Consider the following 24,091-nt stretch of genomic DNA (forward strand, 5'->3'; position numbering starts at 1 on the left):
TCTATTACTGTTGATATCTATATGCACTGAATCATTTGATTCAGTGCATATAGATATCAACAGTTTGCTCCTCCATGTTAAATCAGGCCCTACCAGAGTGCATACCAAAAATATAGTGAGAAAGAGAGTGAGAACAAGACATTTTTTGTTATTAGGTTATAAAATGTGCAGAATGGTCTTTATCATGGATTGTAGAAGAAATAAACTTATAACTTTTAGATAATTGTTATGGCTGGAGCATATATGCTAATTAACATTTATGTATAATGATTATTTAATTTGACATTGTATGCATAAATTATTATGGAAAAAATAATAATAAAATAAAATAAATAAAAATATAAGAAAATAAATTATTTTCATCATTTAGTCTTGAGCATGATAAAATTGAATTTCATATTGAAAAGAAGAACATGTAAGAAAGTTTTAAAGTGAATAAAAGTTGAACAGCTCTCAGATGTGAGCTGTAGATTGAAATACACAAATATGATTGAATCAAAAATGAAAGAGTTTGAGAACAGCAACCAAACCTTGGAGATTTGGTGGCAAGCACTGAAGAAAACACTGATTAATTCAGCCAGAGAGACATGTTGTGAGGTTGTCTGTAAGGATAGAAAAATCAGAATTCCATGGTGAACACAGGAAGTTAAAGACACAGTGAAAAAAAAAGAAGAAAGCATATCAAAAGTTCCTGGTAAATAAGTCAGCTTGTGCTCTTAGAGAATACAGAGACAAATGTAAGAAAGCTAAACACCGTGTAAAACTAGCTAAGCAAAAGTCATGGGAGGATTTTAGTAAGAACATAGAAAATAAATATCAAGAAGGTGGCAAGAGATTCTGGAGGTTGTTGAAAAAGCTCAGAAATGGAGGAAAGAGTGCTGTAAAAGGAATTAGAGATGATGAAGGTGACATGAAAAACAGGAGAAATGGATATTCTTGAAGTATGGAGTAATTACTTCGAAAAATTGTTAAAAGAAACAAGCAGTGATGACAGCACAGTGGTAAAAAAAACTGACCAGGCATGCAGCCAGGAATACATATCCATACTTGAAGTAGAAAAAGCCATCAAAAGCCGGAAATGTGGAAAGGCAGCAGGAGTAGATGATATTCGACCAGAAATGCTGAAGAGTCTTACAGTGGCTGCACTGCATAGTTCAGAAAGCCTGGACAGAGGGACGAATTCTTGATGATTGGAGTAGAGCTCTAATAGTACCCATATATAAAAAGAGAAATAAAACAATGCGAGAATTACAGAGGTATTTCCCTACTGAGTGTTCCTGGTAAGATATACGCAAGTATACTTGAGAAATGGTTGAGAAGGATTGTGGAAGAGTAGCTTTGTGAAGAACAAGCTGGATTCAGGCCAAATAGAGCCTGTCAGGATCAGATTTTCACTTTATGACAGATAGTTGAGAAATCATGGGAATATAACAAAGATCTCTATTTAAGTTTTGTAGATCTGGAAAAGGCATATGACAAGGTGCCGAGAGAGAGAGAGAGAGAAGCTATTCGAAACGCTACAGTTGTATGGTGTTAATGGGGCATCATATCAAGCAATTCTTAGTCTTTATTTGAGTTGTAAGTCAGCAGTTAGAATTGAAGGAAGTACAGGAAGGTGGTTTAATGTTAAATATGGTGTCAGACAAGGATGTACATTATCTCCTCTGTTATTCATTATCTATATGGATCACGTTATGAAAGAAAGTGGTATTAAACCTAATATCAAAATTAGAGATGTTAATGTCAGCTCTTTGCTTTATGCGGATGATGTTATACTTCTAAATAAATCTGCTACAAGTCTGCAAGATTCCCTGACTAAAGTGAATAACTGTTGTAATAGATATAGTATTGAAGGTCAGCATTAAAATGACAAAAGCAATGAAAATAGGCAGAAACATTGAAGATATCAACTGCATTGTGAATGGAGAACCTATAGAACAGGTAAAACATTTCAGCTACTTAGGCACGATTTTTTGTGAAGTTGGTAAATTAAATATGGAAATAGACAACAGAATCAACAAAGCCAGTATGGTAGGAAGTCAACTAAATAAATTTATATGGAATAAGAGAAAAATTAGCCAAAACACTAAATTAGCTGTATACAAGACAGTGTTCAAACCAGTTTTAAGTTATGAATCTGAGTGCTGGGTCAGAAGTAAAATACTTGACCAAAGACTAGAAACTGCAGATATGAGAGTTCTGAGAAAGATTAGGATCATGAACAGATGGGATCAATGGCAGTATCATATTAAAAACGAGGATATTAAGAAAGAACTTGACATTGTCAGCATCCAAGAATGCATTAGCAGAGCTAATCTCAGGTGGTATGGTTACTTAAACAGAATGGGAGAGAAAAGATTAGTAAAACAAGTGTTCTCTGCCATGTTGGCAGAAAAAAGAAGAGGAAACCAAGATGTAGATGGATTGATACAGTAAAAAGTGCCTTAGAAGATAGAAATATAAGATCTGATAATGTTGGAGTATTGACAGGTAACAGACTGATTTGGAGGAAAATTGTAGATGGGAAGTTAGTACTGATGTAATTGCTCATGTAGTACTATCATATCCTGTACACCCCTTGAGGGTATATATCAGGAATTTGATGATGAAGATGACATGAAAAATTGAATATTAATATATTTTAGATGACAAGTTGAGCATTTCTGGTTTATTATCATCTATTCCAAGTGACTTTCCAAATTTCATATTGATTGGATTTTAACGCTATAGATATGAACACAGATTGATAAGAAGATAACTATTAACTTAAATGCTAATATTTCACTGGCATTATATCCAGGATCTTCAGAACACACTTCTTTAGGAGTAACGGCATTAAGTCAGGGATACAATTTTGCTGTTACTCCTAAAGAAGTTCCAAGAGCCAAAATAATGGCTTATTTTGAACATGGGATATATACGACCTACCTCCAGCAATAGCCAATAATATTCGATTAGATGTCGCCAACATCCTAATCCATTCTAAGCCTCCCAAAAATAATATACCATATAAAGAAATCATGGCCCTAAAAGAGTTGTACAATAATAACCACATTACCATAACTAAATCAGACAAAGGAAAAGCAACTGCAGTGATGGATACAACAGAATATGGAAGCAAAATGCATGCACTTCTCCAACCCCAGTCAACATATCAAATTATAGATCGAGATCCCACCAACTCACAAAAGAATAAGGTGCAAGTTATTGATCAAAGTCACTTCCTGGCCAAAAGAAACAGTCAACAAACTCACACCCCTCCATATTAAAACCTGGGATATATGGAGCTCCAAAAATTCACCAACAAGGTACACCTTTACACCCTATTGTAGATAGTATAAACAGTCCCACATATAAACTTGCTAAACATTTAGCCAAACTTCTAGCCCCTTGCACAAACAATTCTCCCTCTTTTGTTAAAAATTCTACCCATCTAAAAAGTATTTTAGAAAACCACCCTTAAAAAGTTCAGACTTAATGGTCAGTTTTGATATCACCTCATTATTCACGAATGTACCATTAACTGAAAAACACTTAACTAATTAAATTCACAATTTCTCCCTGATATATTTCAGCTATTTAAATTCACAGTACAGACAGGTTATTTTACATGGAAAAGGAAAATAATATACAAACAATTAGATGGGACAGCTATGGGATTCCCCCCCCCCCAGCCAACTTCTACATAGAACATTTGGAAAAGCTAGCTATCAATACAGCCACACTCAAACCTAGTCTCTGGCTACCCTTCCTGGACACACTTATCACACGTCTTCCAGAAGGTTCCTTATCATTCTCAGTTTATAGAAAACCCACACATACAAGGAGATATTTACACAAACAATCACACCATCACCCTTCTCAACAATATCGTATCTTAAAAACACTAACCCATAGAGCTAGAGCAATTTGTTTCAATGACATTGCTCTCACTGCTGAACTTTCTCACCTTGCATCTGCATCACACCTTCTTGACCAATGGCTATAATCCCCATAAGATAGATAAAATACTAAATACTTACCAAAAATTCCCCCCCCCCCCACTATCTACCACAGAAGACTACAACAAAACTATCACCATCCCATATATTAAAGGCACATCTGAAAAGATATCTAGGGTGCTTAACAAACACCAACTACGCACTGTATTTAAACCTTATGTGAAATTGGCAACTCTCATCCGTTCGCCTAAGGACAGATTCTCTCCTTTATCACATCCAGGAGTCTACGAAGTGCCCTGTTCATGTCATTGAGCTTACTATGGACAGACAGGAAGAACTGTAGACATCCGCCTCAGTGAACACAAAAAATATATCTGGCACTTTTGCTATGGCAAGTCGGGTCTGGCAGACCATGTTTTGGATACCCCTGCACACAGGATCAATTGGAAAAAAACAAAAACAAAAGTACTGCACAGAAGCTTTTACAAGTCAGAGAGGTTCCTGGAATCAACAGAAGTCTTGAAACATACTCCAGACCTCAACAAGTATAGCTGTATAAATCTACCAAAGATTTGGGAGACAGTCATCCTAAGACCAAATTAATATCTCCTTTTTTTTTTAACTTCGATGGTGCCTAATTAGGACTTTAGTCTTTGTGTTGCACACTACAATTACTCATACTAGTTCCACTGTTACACCGAATTGTGGTTGTCTCGCTACTGTAACAAACTTTGTTTGTGTGCTCTGAAGATGCTGGATATAATACCAGCGAAGAAATATTAGCATTTAAGTTAATAAATAGTTATTTTCTTAGCAATCTGTGTTTGCATCTATACCATTAAAATCCAATCAACATGTGCGACGAACACATAAGCCTTTTCACACGGTTTCCACGTTTCAGGTTTTTTAGTGCCTTTCTCTACTTCAAGTATTGATATGCATTAGTTTTGAGTGTTTTCTACCACCATGACATCACTGATTAATGAAACAAGGAGTCTATTTATGACGTTATGGTGATTGTAAACACTCCAAAGGAATGCAATCAGGAATTCATATCGATACTTGGAGTAGAGAAAGTCACCAAAAACCTGAAATGTGGACAGTCAGTTGAAATAGGTGATATTCAACTAGAAATGCTCAAATATGGAGGTGTAAAACTTTTTTACACTGGTTACACTGCAAATTTAGAAAAATTGATCAGAGAGTCAAATTATCAGATGATTGGAGTACAGCTGTCATAGCACTCATCAATAAAAAGTTCCTTTTTTATTGATGTGAAAATTAGAATTTCTGTATGATGTGTTACTGATAAGATTTATGCAAGTATATGTGAAAAATGGATAAGAAAAATTGTGGAAGAGAAACATGGAGAAAACAAGCTAGGTTCAGGCCAAATAGAGGTTGTCAGAATCAGATTTTCACTTTATGACAAATAGTTGAGAAATCATGGGAAGATAACAAGGATCTGTATGTATTTAAATTTTGTAGATCTGGAAGAGGAATATGATAAGATACTGAGAGAAAAGCTGTTCGAAACACTGCAGTTATATGGTGTAAATGGGACATTATTGATGTTAAATCAGGTTTGATACAAGGGTGCAAATTTTCCCCACTGTTATTCCTCATCTATATGGATCACATTATGCAGATACAATTGTATTAAACCTGATATTAAAATTAGAAATATTAATATCAGCTCTTTACTTTATGCAGATTTACTTATACTCCTAAAGAAATCCAGTACAAGTCTGCAGGATTTCCTGATTAAATTGAATAACTGCTGTAATAAATTTAGAATGAAAATCAGATTATAAAGACAATGAAGATAAGCAGAAAGATTGAAATCCCGAATGGAGAACCTATAGAACAAGGAAAACATTTCTGCTATTTACGAGGGTGGTCTGAAAAGTTTTCAGCCTAACAATGAAAAAATGAATTTATAATTTCACAATTATTTTTATTTTTCAACATAATCTCCCTTAAGACTAATGCATTCATTCCAGCGATGCTCCAGCACCATTATCTCGTTCTCAGTAAGATCTGCAAAATACCCCTCTACAGCTGCAGTCACCTCTTGATTCGAAGAAAAACGCTGACCAGCAAGGAAAAGTTTTAGTTTTGGGAAGAGGGAGCCAAATCTGGGGAATAGGGTGGATGTTCCAACAATTCATAGTGTTGGAACATCCACCCTATTTTTCCAAAACACCTTTGTGGGCAGGTGCATTGTCCCGATGAAAGATGATTTTTTTCTTCTGCAAACCAGGTCTTTTCTCATGAATTTTTTTGTCTGGTCTAGTTAAAAGATCAGAATAATATTCCTCGCTTATTGTTTTACTCTTTTCAAGATAATTAATAAACAAAATGCCTTTAGCCCCAAAACACCGATGCCATGACCTTTCTTGCTGATGGAACCGACTTTGTCTTCTTTGGTGCTGAACAACCAGCTTCTGTCCACTGTTTTGACTGCTGTTTGGATTCTGGTGTGTAATGGTGAATCCCAGTCTCATCAGTAGTAATAAATTGATGCACAAAATCAGTTTTATTCTTGTTAAAATGCTCCAAGCAGTGTTCAGAGATTTTCATGCGAGTACGTTTTTGATCTGCTGTGAGCAAGTGCGGCACCCATCTTGCACAAAGCTTTTTCATTTGCAATTCTTCATGCAAAATATATCCTACACATTCTTTTGAAATGCATATATAGTCTCAGCAGTTTCACACACTTTGACTTGGCCATCATCCAGTACCATATCATGCGCCTGATGAATGATTTCTGGTGTTGTTACACTTTTTGGACATCCTTCACGTGGATCATCTTCAAGGTTGGTATGTCAAAAATGAAGGAGAAGAGTGCCCATAAACTTTTATGAACTTCGAATTGAATTTCTTTTGGTGTTAAACCTTCTTTTATAAAGAATTTTATAACCTCGTGATATTCAATTTTATCCATTTCAAGAGATACAGGCAACAGTTTTGCTTTAGACACCTGTATAAAACATACTACTTGATAGAATGACTTGCTATTTCACATGGATACTTATGACAGATGTACCAACATAGAAAAAAAAATCTTGCCAATAGCGTTGCCATCTATGGTCGAGGCCAAGAACTTTTCAGACCGCCCTCATAGATATGGAAATAGACAATGGAATTAACAAAGTGGGCATGATAGGGTGTTAATTGAATAAATTTATATGGAATAAGAGAGAAATTAGTCAAAACACTAAATTAGTTTATGGATCAAGTTATAAGATACACTTGATCAATGACTGGAGACCACAGATAAGAGAATTTTGAGAAAGATGCAGGGGTGTATAGGTGGTGTTAATGACAGTATCATATCAAAAATAGGGATATTAGGAAAGAACTTGACATCGTTAGCTTTCAGGAATGTGTTAGCAGAGCAGTTCTCAGATGGCATTGTCACTTAAACAGAATGGTTAGCAAAAGAAGTGTTGTTTGCCAGGATGTCAGAAAAAGACCCTGAGGGAGACCAAGATCTAGGATTAATACAGTAAGAATCATAGAGGATAGGAATATAAGATCTGATAATATTGGAAACTTGACACATAACTGATTAATTTAGAGAAAATCATTGATAGAAAGTTAGTAATAATGTAACTTTGCAGGTGCTATTATCATAATATTCTGTATGCCCCTTGAAGGTGCATGTCAGGAATTTGATGAAAATAGTTATCTAAGAAATTATTTATAATATTGAGTTTGCATTCATGAACACATTCTTATACTAATATTGAATTTATTAAAATTTTGGTTTTATTTGCAGATGCCCAAATTCCACCCTTTGGAAGAGGATGCAAAACTCTTCAGTTTACTTGCAAAGCTATTGGCCATTCACGTGTGTTTGTTATATATGGTGAGGAACAGAATGCCTTTAAAACTACGGCTGTTATTGCATGTCATAAGCCTTTAAAGGTAAGCTAAATGGAAAGAAAATATAAAGGTTTGTAAATGATCTTATATAAAATTGTGATTACTTTTTTTTTTCTGCAATCCTTGTTATCTCAGTTTAAAAGTTAAAATTAGTTTTGTGTAATATACTTGATGAGCTTTCTATTATGCAGTATAAAATAATACATATTCACTATAAAATTCCAAAATTTGTTTTCCTTATTTTATTTATATTTTTAAGTCCTTCCGTTCTGTGCCACTCACTCACAAATTACAACTCTGAGCTTAAATAGAAGTTTAAAAATGTATGCTGTGTGAAACAAATAATGCACATTATTTTCTAAATCAGTACTAAGACTTGCACCGATTATATATGATTCTGAAAACTTAGAATCATGGTCCTTTCAACTTTGTTATTTAGTGTTAAATGTTATGGCTGCCCCATACTTTTCCAGTCAGTGTTGACTGAATGAATCATTATTTAGAAGGATGTTACATGTTTTTATCTTCTTAGTAACACCCTGATTATGTAAATGAAGTATTTTAAAAAAAAATTTTCCACCTCTTTTCCATTGATCGTGTCTTTCTTTATTTCTGATGAGATTCAGGTTGTTCCTTTAGTTGGAACAACCAACTAAAGGTTGGTTGTTCCAACTAAAGAAACAACCTCATTGTTTTTTCACTGTTTATTCTAGTTCCCTGATGAAAACATTGGGCTTTGTTTATACATGCTTGTGCAATGCTCCATTTGCATGACATTTGATCTTATTGTACAATCATATTTGCATGTGCAGAACACAGTTTGGCTGGTTATGTTCTAAATTTCTAGCCCACCCTTATTCTTTCAGTATCCGTGTAAACACCTACTAACTGGCTCACTATAAGAAAGAGTTAATGCCTGGACATTGGGTTGGTGGAAGTCTGAGTTGCTTCTGTGTATTCCTCTGTAAAGGTTTCCTCCCATTTACCTAATTAGGACCCTTAAGTGGCCCTATTGTGTATTTTATTTTAATGACTTCTAATGATAGTTTAAATATCTTTCATGGAGGCAAATTACAGTGGCCACTTGCCATAACATACAAAATGATGCACTACAGCAAACTGATGCTGTTTTAAGCTCACTATTACAAAGAGTAAAAGCACAAAACCTTCTCAACAACGAGCTGAAATTTTCTCACAAATCACATCACGGAATACACTTTTTGGGAGTACTCCTAAGGGCGGAATAAAATGCAAATAAAATTTATTTGCATTGTATATTAAAATTAGAAAATAAAATAAAAAAGTATAGATAAGGTCAATGAACAAAAATGGCAGGAAATAGAATGAAGGAAAAGCCTATTTTTAGTTTTATGTGATTGCAATATATTATTATTTTTTGTCCTGTTTTCATTAAAATTTAGTTATTAAAAAAAACCTAAAATTTTTAGAGAAAGGATGAAGATATTAAACAGTAAATTTTTCTATTCATGCCAAGTTACAGTACAAAATTTTTGCCTAAAGTTTATTGCATATTTTTTTGCTCATTCTGTTTTATTATTTATTTATATTTATTTTTATTATATATTATTTATTTAATTATTAGTTTTCTTAATTTACAAAACTGTATTTGATTTTCCTCTTGTTTTTTCATAAAGAATTATTGAAAAAACTACATCCACAGATAAATAAAATCATATTTTTCATGTTTTTAGCCTGTGCATCCTGTAAGAGTTGCTGTTCTGTCACTAGGATCATCAAAAGAAGTTGCATTTGAAGGAGGTCCAAGAGCATGGCCTATGTATCCTGGTGGACATTTCATTACAGGTAAAGTATTTGAGGTATTCAAAGAAATTCTCTCTCTCTTTCTTAAAAAGACACAGGAATTAATCCCCTGTTCATCATAGCTTTGTGTTCCTTGATATGGAAAAAGCATGAATATTTTCTCTAATATATGACTACACCTCGCCAGTTTCTTAGTTACCTAAGCCACTTTCGGCGGGGGGAAGGTTTGAAGGGCAGTCAACCTGAAGAACAATTGAACAGACAACAGTATGGTCAATGCTTTCATTATTGAGTCTTAAAATTCAAATGTTTATTAAAATATCTAATTTAACTTTACTGATTAGTTTAATGAGGAATCATTCTTGACTGAAGTTACTGTTTTGCACTTTTTTACCTCACTCCCATGTCACAAGTGCCACTTGAATATCTTAATGAAGTTTTTCTTTTAAAATTTCCAGGTAAATTTAATTTTGTTCATGTGTAACTTGATTCCACCATATCACACATTGGTAATTGGATTTTGTCATATTCAGTAATGCTCTTATATTTTTCTTAAAAGCTGACGCATTTGTTGGTCCTATGGTTATCCAGCAAAAATTCCTGTGATTGTGGTACCAACAGATCCCACAAACTATCTTTCCCTATCTATCTATATTTCTCTCTCTCTCTCTCTCTCTCTATATATATATATATATATATATATATTGTGCACACAGGTTTGGTCTCCTGGTTTCTGTTGTGATTTTGATGCAGTGGAGAGATTGCAAAAGAGCGTGTTAAAAAAATGATATCAAGATTGTGGAATACTGATTACGAAGCCAGTTTGAGAATAATAATAATAAGAAGAAGAATTAATATCAAGATCACATCATGTAGCTAAGAGGAAAAAATTTCCTGATACTCAAGAATAAAATATTTTTGCTAATAATTTATGTGAGACCAAGACTAGATTTTTACTTTACAAAACACTTGAAAAATCATGGGAATATAACAACAATTTATGCTTAGGCTTTATTAAAAAATTTTAAATTACAGGGTGTTCGGGATAAATTTGACAGTTTCGTAAGGAAAAAGAAAATCTTCTTTGTATCTATTAAATTTAATGAATTGACAAAAAAACATTACAGGCAGAGTTAATTACAATACTATCAACAAGATTTACTCAAAATAACCACCATTAGCATCGATCACAGCTTCAATTCTGCTTCGGAACCTCGAACAAGCTGATGCTACAGTCTCCCTGGGAAGGGCCGCAAAAACTGTTTTAATTTTATCCATTAACTGGGCTTTTGTATTACTGGAAGTGCGATTGGTGTCTTTTTCAACTGCGCCCCATACAAAATAATCCATGGGGTTAAGGTCTGGGGAGTTTGGAGGCCAAACATTTGGACTGGTGAAGTCGTAGAAATTTTCAGACAACCATTTTTGACTTTTCCCAGAGGTGTGGCAAGGGGCCGAATCCTGCTGCCATACATACGGCCTACCATTGGCTACCCTTGTTATCCAGGGCTTGACTCCACGAACAAAGCCCGAATTCCAATGCCAGGGTTCTTCAATACCTGTTCCTGCAGATTTGCGAGGAATTCTGCTGTACGAACGCAATCAGATCGTCTGCTAGGGATCTTTCTTCTTGCTACATCCTCGTAGTCACCATTGCAAGTCTCTAGTTCATGCCTGATTGTTTTTACTGTATTCAGGGAGCATTGGGCAGCAGTCGTAATATCCTTATTTTGATGGCGGGCACGAATCATCATGATACAAGTTATTCTCTTCCATGATTCAGGTGGGTTCCAGCTATCCATCCTTTCTGACATCTTGTATATGAATGAAGAAGGGTCCAAACTTTTAAATGAAGAGAAGTGTGTGTTAATACATGTAACTTACGGAAAAATATAATTAATTATAAATATGTCAAATTTATCCCGAACACCCTGTATATGATGTAAACATAACTTTAATGCAGAATTATACATAGCTTAATTTTTAAATGTTGATATGATGATTTCATATTAAATTAGGCATAAGGCATAGTAATACATAACCTCCACTATCATTAAAATCTATATCTATATATATATATATATATATATATATATATCTGCAAAACAAATTTAAGAAAAGGATATTAAGCCAGTTATGAACATAGAAGTCATTTCAACTCTCTTTTCCTTATTATGTGAGATGATGTTATCCTCTCGAATAAATGTGTTATATCTTAAAGAGTCCTTATTCAAATTAAATAATGCTGCAACAAATTTGGTATGAAAATCAACAAAAGAAGTAAGGAAACGATAGTAGATAAACATCATGAAGATAGGATTTTGTAATAACATTCTTGTATAGCGACACCATTCAGTATTACAAATGATCCTTGAGACATTTTTAGCATTTATACTGTAAAAACATAATTTTGTTTTTCTTAATTGAAACATGGACCAATCAAAACCAAAATTATCATCATCATTACAAATTTTAATAGAGATCCTTAACCCAAATTTCATTGTTTTATCAAACCAAAAAGGAATTATCATACCGTATCATTTTGCATGTGCACAAAAAAGAAAAAAGTCATCAGGCTTTTATGATGTAAAATTGTTAATTTCACAGTTAATGGAAAGCTATAATTTCCTAATACGTACCCTCAATGAGTGTACAGGATATGAAACTACTGTATGATTAAATTTACATCATTGCTAATCTTCAGTCACAATTTTCTTCTAAATTAGTCTGTCGCTTGTGAGACTAGTATCATCAGATTGGTCTTTTAAGGCACTTCTTACTGTATCAATCCATCTAGATCCTGGTTTTCCTCTGGGTCTTTTTGCTGCTTTTAAATACTAACAATGTTAGTATTTAAAAGCAGCAAAATTTAATATTAATAATTTAATTTAATATTAACATTGTTAATATTTGAATACTAGCAATGTTAATTTCTTTTGTAATGGCTTTATTTTTAAGATTCTACTATTGATGCCATCTGTTCACTCCCTTAATTTTTCTCAGAACTCTCAGATCTATAAGTTAAAATAGGTTTATACCATGTCTTGTATATGGCTAGTTTAATGTTTTTTTGTTTTTTTTAATTTATTCACTTGTGTCTATTTCCACATTTAATTTGCCATCTATGCTAAAAATTTGTGCTTAAATAGCTGAAATATTTTACTCGTTATAAAAATTCTCCCTGGAGAATGCAGTTAAAGATTTCCTCATTCCTGCCTCTTTTTAGTTCCTCAATTTAGTTGAAGAATCCTAGAGATTTATACTGGATTTGTTTAGTTGTATCTCATAATATGTTGAAGAAAGAGCTAAGTTTATATCTCTGAAAAATAATGTGATCCCATATACATTATTTTTTTCAAGATATTATTTTCAAGAATAAAAGTGGGGATAGAGTGCACTCTTGTCTCACACCTGATTTTACACCAAACCATCTTTCTGTCGATAGAAGTGTCAACTTTAAAAAATTAATTTTGTGAAATAAACCTATGCCTTAAAGAGTTTTGTCAAATGTTGGTACTTTTGTAAATAATCTGGTGTATGTTCATAGTTATAGTGTGGTTTATAAAATGTTGAACCATTTTGGCTTATGTAATAAATGAAATTACATTATGCTTAAGTATAATAAATAAAAATAAATCCTCTAATGCCTTTTGATTCCCATAAGGAGTAGGCAGAAGTGATATGTTATCCATAAGTTTTTTGAAATCAGTGGGTAGCTAGTCTCCATCCTTACTAATTGTTGGGTTCATTTCTACTGACAATTTGTTGATGAAAATATTATTTTTTGTAAGTTGTGTGAATTCTGCAGTCAGTTTTTTCCTGAGCTATAGGGCTAAAAATCTAAGTTTCTGAAGGGGAAAAAAAACTCTACTTGCTTGCATCAAATATTAACTAACTCATACTGAAAAAAGGGTCTTCCGTGACTCATGGTTAACTACGGGTGTAACGACATGTGGTGAGGATCATATCTCTTCCACATATTGTTGTAAGTATTCGTGACTGTAATCCGTGTGTGTTCACGGGACCAGTTTGCCTGTTCTGAGGGACGAAACACCTGAGTTTCTTGGTGAAAACCCCCCTCTACCTCCATATAAGACCGGCTAACTCACCTTTAGTCGAAAGTGACCAGATAAAGGTTCCTCAGGTCATAGACGGGAATCGAATCCAGGTCTTTCTGACCAAAGGGCTTCGTCTATACTGGCTGGGCTACGAAGGCTCAGTAGTAGTAGTTCTGCTACATTTTGAAAAATAGGTGAGATTTATAACTAACAATATGGATGTAATATTTATTGTCTGAAAACATAATGACCTAAAGGAAATGACTTTTTACCATTTCCATACCACACACACAAAAAAATGACATTAGAGTAATTGGAAAGAAATAATTTCTTTTTTTTTTAAATTTTTTTAGATGTTACAATCAATAAAATACCACTGGACTATCACTTCTTTACCTATGTAAAAGTGAGCATGCCAGTAATACAGCATATTAAGGGATCTTATATAATATAATAAATATAAAAATCATACCATATGAAGAACATTCTGCACTTAATTTTTTCTGAGTTGCAATGTTAAAAATCTAGGTTTCTAGGAAGAAAGAACCCTACTTGTTTACATCAAAGATTGATGCAGTCCAGTCCTTGAAAATAATGGCTTGTCTATCATAAATCCATCCACATAGACCATTGTTTTCATGCCAAATTTCTACCCTCCCCAGTGCAAAAATTTGGCATCATTACTATTCCAAAAAATGGATAATTTTGCATCTTAAGAGATGACCAGAAGAAAGAAGGAAGTGGTATACATTTTATGATGACTTCATGTTAGAAAATTATCCTATGAAAAATGTTTACAAGCTGTTATGCATGTAGAAACCACAGATATAAGATATGGGAACATTCATCTTTTTTGTGCAGTGGTGTCATTTTTATTTATATCACTTCATTATGTAAAATTTTACATATAAGAGTTTTTATAAACCAGTCCAAGAACTGTGTAATCTTCTCAAGAGACTCCTAAAAATAGTGATCCCTTCTGGAAATATCCAGTCATATATAAAATTTTTTATTCCTGAAGAAAGCATTATACAATCTACTTTTACTATAACGAACGCTGCTGCAATAAAATCACTCATTATAACAAACTACTAAACAGTTCCGACAGGTCCCACAGGCACAGCTAAGGAAAGTTCACTATAGCAAATTGTCCACCATAGCAAAAATCCAGATTGCTTATCTCATAAGCAATCTGAATCCTTCCTTTTAGGCTTGCACGGTGATCTGAATACATTTTTGAAAATTATGGAGACAACTACCGTGTTTTAGTAAAACTTTAGTTTAATATAACTAAACTCTACATTCGACGTTTCAACCTTTATATCAAGGTCATCTTCTGGAGCATTATGCACTATATACAGAGAACAAGATACACTACAATCTATCTGGTTTCTTAAAGTTACTGACCAACCGTTACAACAACTGTTGGCCTGACCTCTAGTGAAAAAAAATAAATAAATAAAATAATATAGAATATAAATCAACGCTAGAGTCCTATTCTTAATATTATCTGTTGGTTGTAGAATTACATTGGGCACAATAACAAATCTATGTGTGTGTGTATACACACACACACACATTTATAATATGATTATACATGTACATTCCAACCAGTTGGTGTGGAATGGTTTCTAATACTAGCTAGAAGTTGGCTAGAGTCCTGACTTGTGCTGGATCTTATGTATTAGGTAGGCTGAACGTGTGCCATCCAGATTCTTGGAATGTTCATGCCACCATTGTTGTTGCTCTAACCAGCAAGAACTAAAAATCATCAGCGACACATTCATAAATAATGGCTATAACAAAAATACTAATAAAATATTCCATAAAACATCAACAAAAAAGAATCTAGATTACAGTAAAACCATAGCCATCCCATACATTAAAGGGTTATCAGAAAAAATCAACAGAATCCTAAACCATTATAACCTCAATGCCACCAACTAAACTTAAAACGATATTCAACTCCTCTAAGGATCCTCTCCTCCCCTTGGCACATCCTGGAGTCTATTGCATCCACTGCACTTGTAACTTACTGTACATTGGCGAAACAATCCCTATACGTAAGAAAGAACACATAAGACACATTTAATATAACCATTTTGGTGAAGCAGGCCTCTCAGATCACGCGCTCAACACCTTGACTGGAAAAGCACCCGCTCCTTACACCATACAAAAACCTAGTACGAAAGGAAATTTAAGGAAGCCTGCGAAATTCTGATAAACCACCCAAATATCAACAACAATGCCGACATGAACATTCCAATCTGGATGGCACACATTCAGCCTACCTAATACATAAGATCCAGCATAAGTCAGGACTCTAGCCAACTTCTAGCTAGTATTAGAAACCATTCCACACCAACTGGTTGGAATGTACATGTATAAATATATTGAAAATATATGCAGACTTGTTGTTGTGCCCAATGTAATTTTACAACCAACAGATAATATTAAGAATAGGACTCTAAGCGTTGATGTATGTTCTATTTTATTTTATTTAATTTATTTTTTTTTCACTAGAGGTCAGGCCAGCAATTATTGTAACGGTTGGTCAGTAACTTTAACAAACCAGATAAATTGTAGTGTAGCTTGTTCTCTGTATATAGTGAATATGCTCCAGAAGATGACCTTGATATAAAGGTCGAAACGTTGAATGTAGAGTTTAGTTATATTAAACTAAAGTTTTACTAAAACACGGTAGTTGTCTCCATAATTTTCAAAAATGTATAAGCAATCTGGACTTGATTTTCATGAAACATGGAAGTTGCTTATTAGATAATACTTCAGATCTCAGTTATTCTAACAGATGCCTAAATGCAAGAATGCTGATAGTAAACATGATATTCACAACATAAGATTTGAATTTTCCATAGTCTATGTTGTTAACATTTCTTTTAATGTATCATTGTACATTTATTTCATTTTATGTGAAAAAAAAAATGTGCATACTAGTTAACACTTAAGCTACTAGATAATTATGCATCAAAACTTGGTTATATCTCTTTATTATTTATTTATTACAACAGTAATAGTTATTTCAAAACGTTCAGTTTTTAAATAAAAAATCTCGTAAAAACAAATTGCTATAACAGATAAGTGTTGAAGAACAAGCTTAGTTTAGGCAAAACAGTAGAGTCAAGAACAGATTTTTACTTTCACAAATAGTTGAGAAACCATGAGAATATATCAGAGATCTCATGTAAATCTTCAAAAAGTTTGAAACATAATAAAAGAAGCAAAGGAAAGAATTGTTCAGAATGCAAAAAGTATATGCCATAAATGAATGGAACCTTGCTTAGAGTAATGTGTAGCTTATATATAAGTTGTACATGATAGAATTGAAGAGCATATCGGAAGATGATTTGAGGTCAGGTTTACAGTTGTATATATCCACTGCTATTAATAATCTAGATGAATAGCATTAAGCAAGTGATAAATTTGAAAATCAGCAAAAAATAAACTTCTGAAAATTGAAAACAGTATTTTCAAATGGCAAATATATGCTACTCCAAAACCAATTTTGACTTATGGATTTGATAGTAGAGTCAAAAAAATAAAAATAGTTAATCAAGACCAGACACCATGATATGAGAAATCTGAAGAAAACCTTGGGTGTGAACAGATGGTAGAACAATATTAAAACAGAGGATATCAGAGAGGAAATTAGTGCTCAAGAAGCAGAGCTAATCTAAGATAGTAAGGTCATTTAAACAGAATGGAAAAGGGAAAAAAAATTAGTGAAATAGGTAATTGAAGTCAAAATGGCAGAAAGTGATCTAGAGGAAGACCAAGATATCAATGGATTGATCCAAGAGTTCTACAGGAGATTGAATTCTAAACTGACCATATTGAAGACCTGAAATAATAAGCTGGTTTGGAAGAAAACTGTTAGTTGACAACTAGGATTTTGAAATGTTAATTATGTTTGGACTGCTATGTTATCTTGCATCCACTGATGGTGTGTGCCATGAAATTCTGGTGATGCTTACAAAATTAAAAATAAATTCAAGATCATGTATGAAGTATGTTTTAATCATAATGAAAGCCGAATACAAAAATATTTGTTTGCAATAATAGGAAGCTATGTCTCTCATGTTTTTTTATGGAATAAAAAAAAAACCTTTTTAAAACTAAACTACATAATATACACAGTTTACAATTATTTTTATTGCTTGTACCTTTTTTAACTTTGCCAACAATTTATTTTTAAATATATTTTTCTTTTTTAGTGACAGCTGAGAAACAGAATTTGGTTGATATCGTAGCAGTCAAAGACAAATATCGATATAACAGTAAGTATAGTGTAGTGTAGTGTAGTGCCTACATGTACATATCTTATTATATTTTGTTCCCTATGAAGATAATTTGACTTCACTGAAATACTGTAAGTTTTAATTAAATTTATTTCATTTAATATTAGTCTATGTTTCCTTAAAAAATACAGTTATAACAGTAAGTAATTTGTTAATAATGCCTTCATATGTTATTAGAATTACTTCATTAACTTAGTTACACATCTCCCATTTGATGCTGTTTCGTTTTGTTTATTTCAGAGGATCTTCATATATACAGGATAACATGTAAAGATTTAGGAGAAACAGTTAGTATTTTTCATTATTTACTTGTATGGATTAATTATATTAAAAAAGCAAATATTAAATATGCAGAATACTAAAGTGATAATGAAAATATCTTCTACAAAGTACAATACAAGTTAACATAAAAGTAGTAGGTTAATGAATATTACTAAATTAAAAATTAAGTTTATATTAATTAACATTAAATGAATATAACTGATATTTCACCAGTATTTCAACTAGCTAAATCAAGCAAGATCAGCATAGGTGTATGGAAACTGTTAGACTAAAATACAAAATTTAATTAACAACATGCATATGGTTGTCTCTCATTATAGCAAATACTGCTATAACAAACTCATACTCTATAAGAAACTGCTAAAAATATCCATCTATAAATGCAATGTTGTTCTAAAAGAAATTCATTATATCAAACCATCACCGTAACAAATTATTCTTGCAGCTTGAAAGTCCCAGCCTTCGCCTGCAAAACATGAAATTCTTTAAAATTAAGACAAATCTGTTGGAGAGCATAGGTGTCATAGCCATCCATCCATTCTCAGACAGAGATAGTCTTCCACAGTGAAAACCTGCCATATCATCAGGCATAGGCTATAAGGGATTGGTTTGAGGAACAAAACATCACCCATCTTGAATGCGTAACTGAATTCACCAGATTTCAACCCAGTTGAATACATGTGTCTACTGATATGTGATGTAAGGCATATAGATACATGCTTCTCTCTCTCTCTCTTCAGGGATTGTGGAATGCTTTGAAGACATCGTAATATAGAGATCAATGTCATTAGACATTTATCAGAGTGAATGCAAGTGGTATGAACCATTACTTGCACTGAAGCAGTATGCTATGATATTCAGCAGGTGATCATAATTCATTTTCATTGTAATGTGTTTTATACACACACACACGCACATGCACTTAAAAAAAAATATATATATATATGCGTATGGCTGCATCTTTCTTACTGTAGATTTACTACATTCGTTTGCAAACTAATTTATTATCTATGTAATAATAATGATATTATTATTATTATTACATAGATAATAATAATATATAATATATTCATACAATGAACCTGTTGAAAAGATAGTAAAATTAATATTAAATATTTCTCAAGTTGAAATTTTAATTTCACCTCGAGTTAAATACAAAATGCTCTTATCACATGAATATGCATGTAGTACTGTGCAAGACAGAATTCATCCGCAATCATATTGTAGTAGTCGTGATTATCTATTGCATTATATTTATGCATGTTTTTGACAGTACTCTGTCAAAAAGAAGCAAAAAATATTACACATAATTATTAAGGCATATTTTATTATTATTAATTTTTTGAGTGATGATTCATCACATGAGGTTGCTCCATCTCTGGTACATGGGTATCATGGATGATCAGAAAGTTCAGGAGGAAGAATAAATTTGCTATACTAATGTTGCTTATGAGAATCCCATAAGCTTTCTATATAGATTTAGCCCTGGTTTGGAAACTTGGGTTTGAATCCCATCTGGGATGCAAGAATCTTTTTGACTTTTCAGTTGAAAGATGAGTTTGTGGGTCTCATATGGGAAGTGGCAGGTTTTTTCATTCTGCAAAACTGGCAAACCAGCCAGAAGAATAGAACAGTTGTTCTATTTTCTACTGAATCAAGTATATTTTAGGGAGTACAGTTACCTTTCCAAATATGAGAATAGTTGACTGGATTTGTGATTTGTTTAATGTTCATGGTCGTTCAGAGTGGAGAAGTACCTATCCCAAACTTGGATGCTAAAGAAGCAATTCTTGTAAGATATTTATGCTAAAAAAGACTGAAGGTTAAAGTTGGCCCAAGAAGAGAAGCAGTTTCATCTTATGTAGAGAATTTAGGATTGTTATTTTAATATTGCTCCAGAAATTTTGCTGATATGTTTTGTACAAGCATTGTTGAATAGGGAAAAAAAAGTGCAATGTATTGTCATTAGCAAATTTACAGATTGGATTTACGGTCATTTGGAGAAGGTACATGGAATATACAGAAGAAAGTAGGCAAAAGAATTGAGCTCATTGATATGCCTCATCATTAGTTGCAGAGTTTGATAAATATCCATCTGCCACACACACAGGCAGCCCAGTTACCAAAGACAGTCTATAAAATAGATTACTTATAGACTTTTGTCCCAAATCCAGTCAAATGCCTTATATTAACCAAGTCTGGAGCACAAAATGAAGAACTTTTCTGGTATCCAGATTGGGTGACAAGATTCTTCTAATCATGTTCTTTCTGGAAAAAATCAAAGGGTCATTAAATGTTGTGAGTTTAGTATAGTAGAAGGACATCGAATATCTACTGAGGCCATCAGTGTAGAAAACCAGAAGATTGGCTGAGTCCTTATATGTAGTTGCTTTGGCAAATGACAAAATTTCCAATAGTGTTACAATTATTTTGTATTCATGTTGCCAAATGCTCAGTACAGTATCATGTTCAAGGTAGCATTTTGCTGTTAGTGATTAGTCTGGTATTAGTGATGTTAATTGATAAAATGGATACACTTTCAAATTAATATTGGCAGAAGTTTGTTTATTAGCCTCTAAATTTAACCCACAACGAGAGGTATAAGAGCATATAGCACATCAATGTTGAATGGAGTGCAGGTAGAGGAAATCTACTGGCATGTTTCTTGAAGAGCTGGAGGTCATAGTTGTTAAGAAACATATTATGAGGAAGGCTGTTCCAGGTCAGAGGCAGATGGAATAAATGAGGAGGTAGGAGAACCAGGTTCGATGTAGTTGTACTGAAAAGGAATGCTGGGCAGCAGCTGCTGTTGTTTTAATAAGTCTAACAGAAAGCAAAGGAATGATATTTACCAGTTCACTGGAGCACTGACTGTAGAAGTACCTGTTGAAGAGACATAGAGCTGAAACATGACATTTGTGAGATAGAGATTGAAGTGGGTCTGTGAGGAAAGGTCATTTGTGAGCCAAACTGCTCTCTTCTGGACAGCATTGAGAATTTCTGGGGATGCATCATCACAAATGTGTGAACAGATTTGTATTTGTATTGAGTTGGTAGTTGAGCAGGTGTAACTTAGCATCTTGAATGAAAGAGAATGCCTAGTTTTTTGGATTCTATTGATGTGATGTGTTTATGCCAGGGGAAGATGGAGATAAATCTGAGTCCACAAGGAGTCTGGTTATTTGTGCATTACTAAGGATAACAGTAGGTGAGCTGAGATCTCTTTTGCAAGAGAAAAGGCAAGACTGTGTTTTGGTGGCATTGAAGGTAGGCCTTGCTGAAGGTTGGTATAGAGATCAGTGGTTAAGTCACTTAGTTGCAGATGATCTTGATGCTTTGGATGTCCAACAACTACATGGTTTGTTAAAAAGGTAAGATGAATGGAGTGTGCTGTCATCGGCAAAGCTATGGATGGGATTGATGGTGATTGAGAGTAGGTTGTTTAGGTATAGGAGAAAGAAGATAAGAGATAGAATGGAGCTCCGAAGCATTCCTGCATTGGTGATAAAGCTTGAAGAGAGGATGCCCATCATGGCATGCAGTGAATGACCAGAGAGAAAGCTGGTCAAACATGATCAAAAGTCCTTGAGATGATGTGTAGAGTGATGGTGTGATGTGATGTGAAAGTTTCACAGAAATATTTCTGTGAAATTTTCCATGCTGTGTGTCAAGTAGTAACAAGGTAGGCTAAGAGATCAGCAGTGGATCTAGATTGGTAGAATCTAATGCTGGTGGTCACTGATTAACTGGTGGGTCTCTAGGTAGTGGAGAAGTTGACTGTTGATAACTTTTGCTATTATTTTGGAAAGGATTGAGGTCATTGTGAGTGGTCGGTATTTGGGCAACAGACTTGTATTTTTTTTTTTTTTTTTTTGAATAGGTTATATGCTTCCATGTGTTGAGATAAGTACCAGATGAGTATACAAGATTGAAGAAATGATGAAGGACAGGTGTTAGCTGTGAAGTATGTTTGAATACAACTGGAGAGGTGCCATTGAGACCAGGAGATTTTTTAGGAGATTTGCCTTCTTCATTTATGTAGGAATTGGAGGAAAAGAATGATACTTTGAGTAAGGTTAGCTTTGTTTTTGGATGCTGTAACAGTGGCACCATCTGGATGAGAGAGGTGAAAGTGCAGGTGAGCAGAAGTTGTATCGAGCGACCTTTGCAAGGGATCAGAAAGTGCGGCTTCAATTTAGCATTTATTGCATGTGTAAGTATGAAGATGTATTGTAAGCCTGTGGTAAGTTAAGAGTTTTTTCTTCAACAACTGTAGTACATTTTCTATTGAACCATGGTTTGGAAAGTGGATGAGAATTTTGCATAGAATAGGAAATGAAGGCCTTCATGCCAGTGAGGATAATTTGCAACTCACTTGTAGCAGTTGTTTGGGTTGAAGGAGCAGAAGCAGTAGTCATACCATGGAAAGGATGACTAAAAATTCTGGTGGTCATCCTGCTTGGTGCCTAAGGATGTGAGGGAGAAGACTTGCACCAGGTTGTGATCTGAGAAGAGGTGTACTTCTATGGCATATCTGGAAGGATAACTGGTCAAAAAGAGATAGAGAGCATTGGGGTGGGAGAGTGAAGAAGGTGGAAGAGTTTGGGTTGTCAGCATCTCAGGGTAGTTGTATGATTTGCATTAGGTAATTGCTTATAACAGAGGTTCTGCTTTTCATCCAGCTTGATTGATGATATTGAAAAAAAAAGAGCCAGTTGGAATTGTGAGTGTTAAGGTTACCTATGAAGATGATGACCTCAGTATTTGGATAGCTGATTTCAGGTGGTTGAGCTTCATGGAGATGAAGGTGAAGGGATCAGAGTAGTTTTCAGGGTTTTGGAGACAGTTAAATGCAGCAGATGAATATTGCTAAATGAGGCAAGGAAACTTGAGCCTAACAAGGTCAAAAGCAGGAGATTCTAAATTAGCTGTTCTAGCAAGCATTGTCAGATCTCACAAAGGCACAGGTACCACTCTTGTGGTGAAAGTAATTGCAAAGTGTGTAATTTGGACATTGAAGGTGGATAGTAGTGAATATGGATGCAATTTTGGTTTCTGACAAGAGTAAGAGGTCTGGTCTTGGATGCCTCAGATGTTAGTAAAGTTGATTTTTTCGTGGTGATTTTAGTATGATTTGTATAATGTGCTTGGTATGTCTTTTTTTACTGTTTCATTATAGGTTCATTTATAGTTAGATAGAAGAATAGTGGGAACATGCAGTGAGAGAAGATGGTCTTGGATGTGACACCCATACAGAGAGTGACCAGTTTCCTTGCTATAACATGGCCTTAACAGTGCAGCTCACATACCAATTCTTGGACTGCCTCTCCAGCGACAACCTGTGTTGCAGTGTGATTATGCACCAGTTGATTTGGAAAGCCTCCTGATCACTACTGACAGATTCAAGTCTCTGTAATAACTGACAGCTGGCCTGCAGCACCACCATTTTAACTGATGTACCCTCCAAATGGAGGAGATTTGGGGTTTCTAAGTATGGTTGGCATACATTGAAGGATATCACTCATACTATATGAAAATGGGGGGTGGGGGGTTTGAAACCAGAACTCTGCTCTAGAGACCAAACATTGTAGAAAGTTTTTTACCTTGGGTATTATATATGTTAAAGATACCAAGTTATTTTAAATATAAACCTGTTTTTTTTACTCCATTTCCCAAGTAAGCAAACAAACAAGTCAGTCAAGTTTGCACCTGCAAGTATTACAAGTCTAGCTGACCCTGCACGTAGTGCAAGACCACGAGTTGCCTTGGACTTGCACTACGTGCAGGGTCAGCTAGACTTGCAACACTTGCAGGCGCAAAC

General features: G+C 34.0%; 1 protein-coding gene across 2 annotated transcripts in view; it reads left to right on the forward strand.

Annotated features, from left to right (window-relative positions):
- Nucleotides 1-24,091, forward strand: part of LOC150095609 (nuclear pore membrane glycoprotein 210-like) — a 254,158-nt gene that overhangs the window by 169,545 nt on the left and 60,522 nt on the right. For both annotated transcript variants that reach the window (XM_090410173.1, XM_090410174.1), the window contains exons 15-18: nt 7,726-7,874; nt 9,545-9,656; nt 17,905-17,967; nt 18,229-18,275. In XM_090410173.1, the coding sequence (XP_090266299.1) occupies nt 7,726-7,874; nt 9,545-9,656; nt 17,905-17,967; nt 18,229-18,275 (371 nt within the window). The remainder of the gene's footprint in view (nt 1-7,725; nt 7,875-9,544; nt 9,657-17,904; nt 17,968-18,228; nt 18,276-24,091) is intronic.

This window comes from Typopeltis vanoorti, chromosome 20, assembly GCF_054136105.1.
Source record: "Typopeltis vanoorti isolate ZY-2024b chromosome 20, IOZ_Tvanoo_1.0, whole genome shotgun sequence".
In the NCBI taxonomy this organism is placed as follows: Eukaryota; Metazoa; Arthropoda; class Arachnida; order Uropygi; family Thelyphonidae; genus Typopeltis; species Typopeltis vanoorti.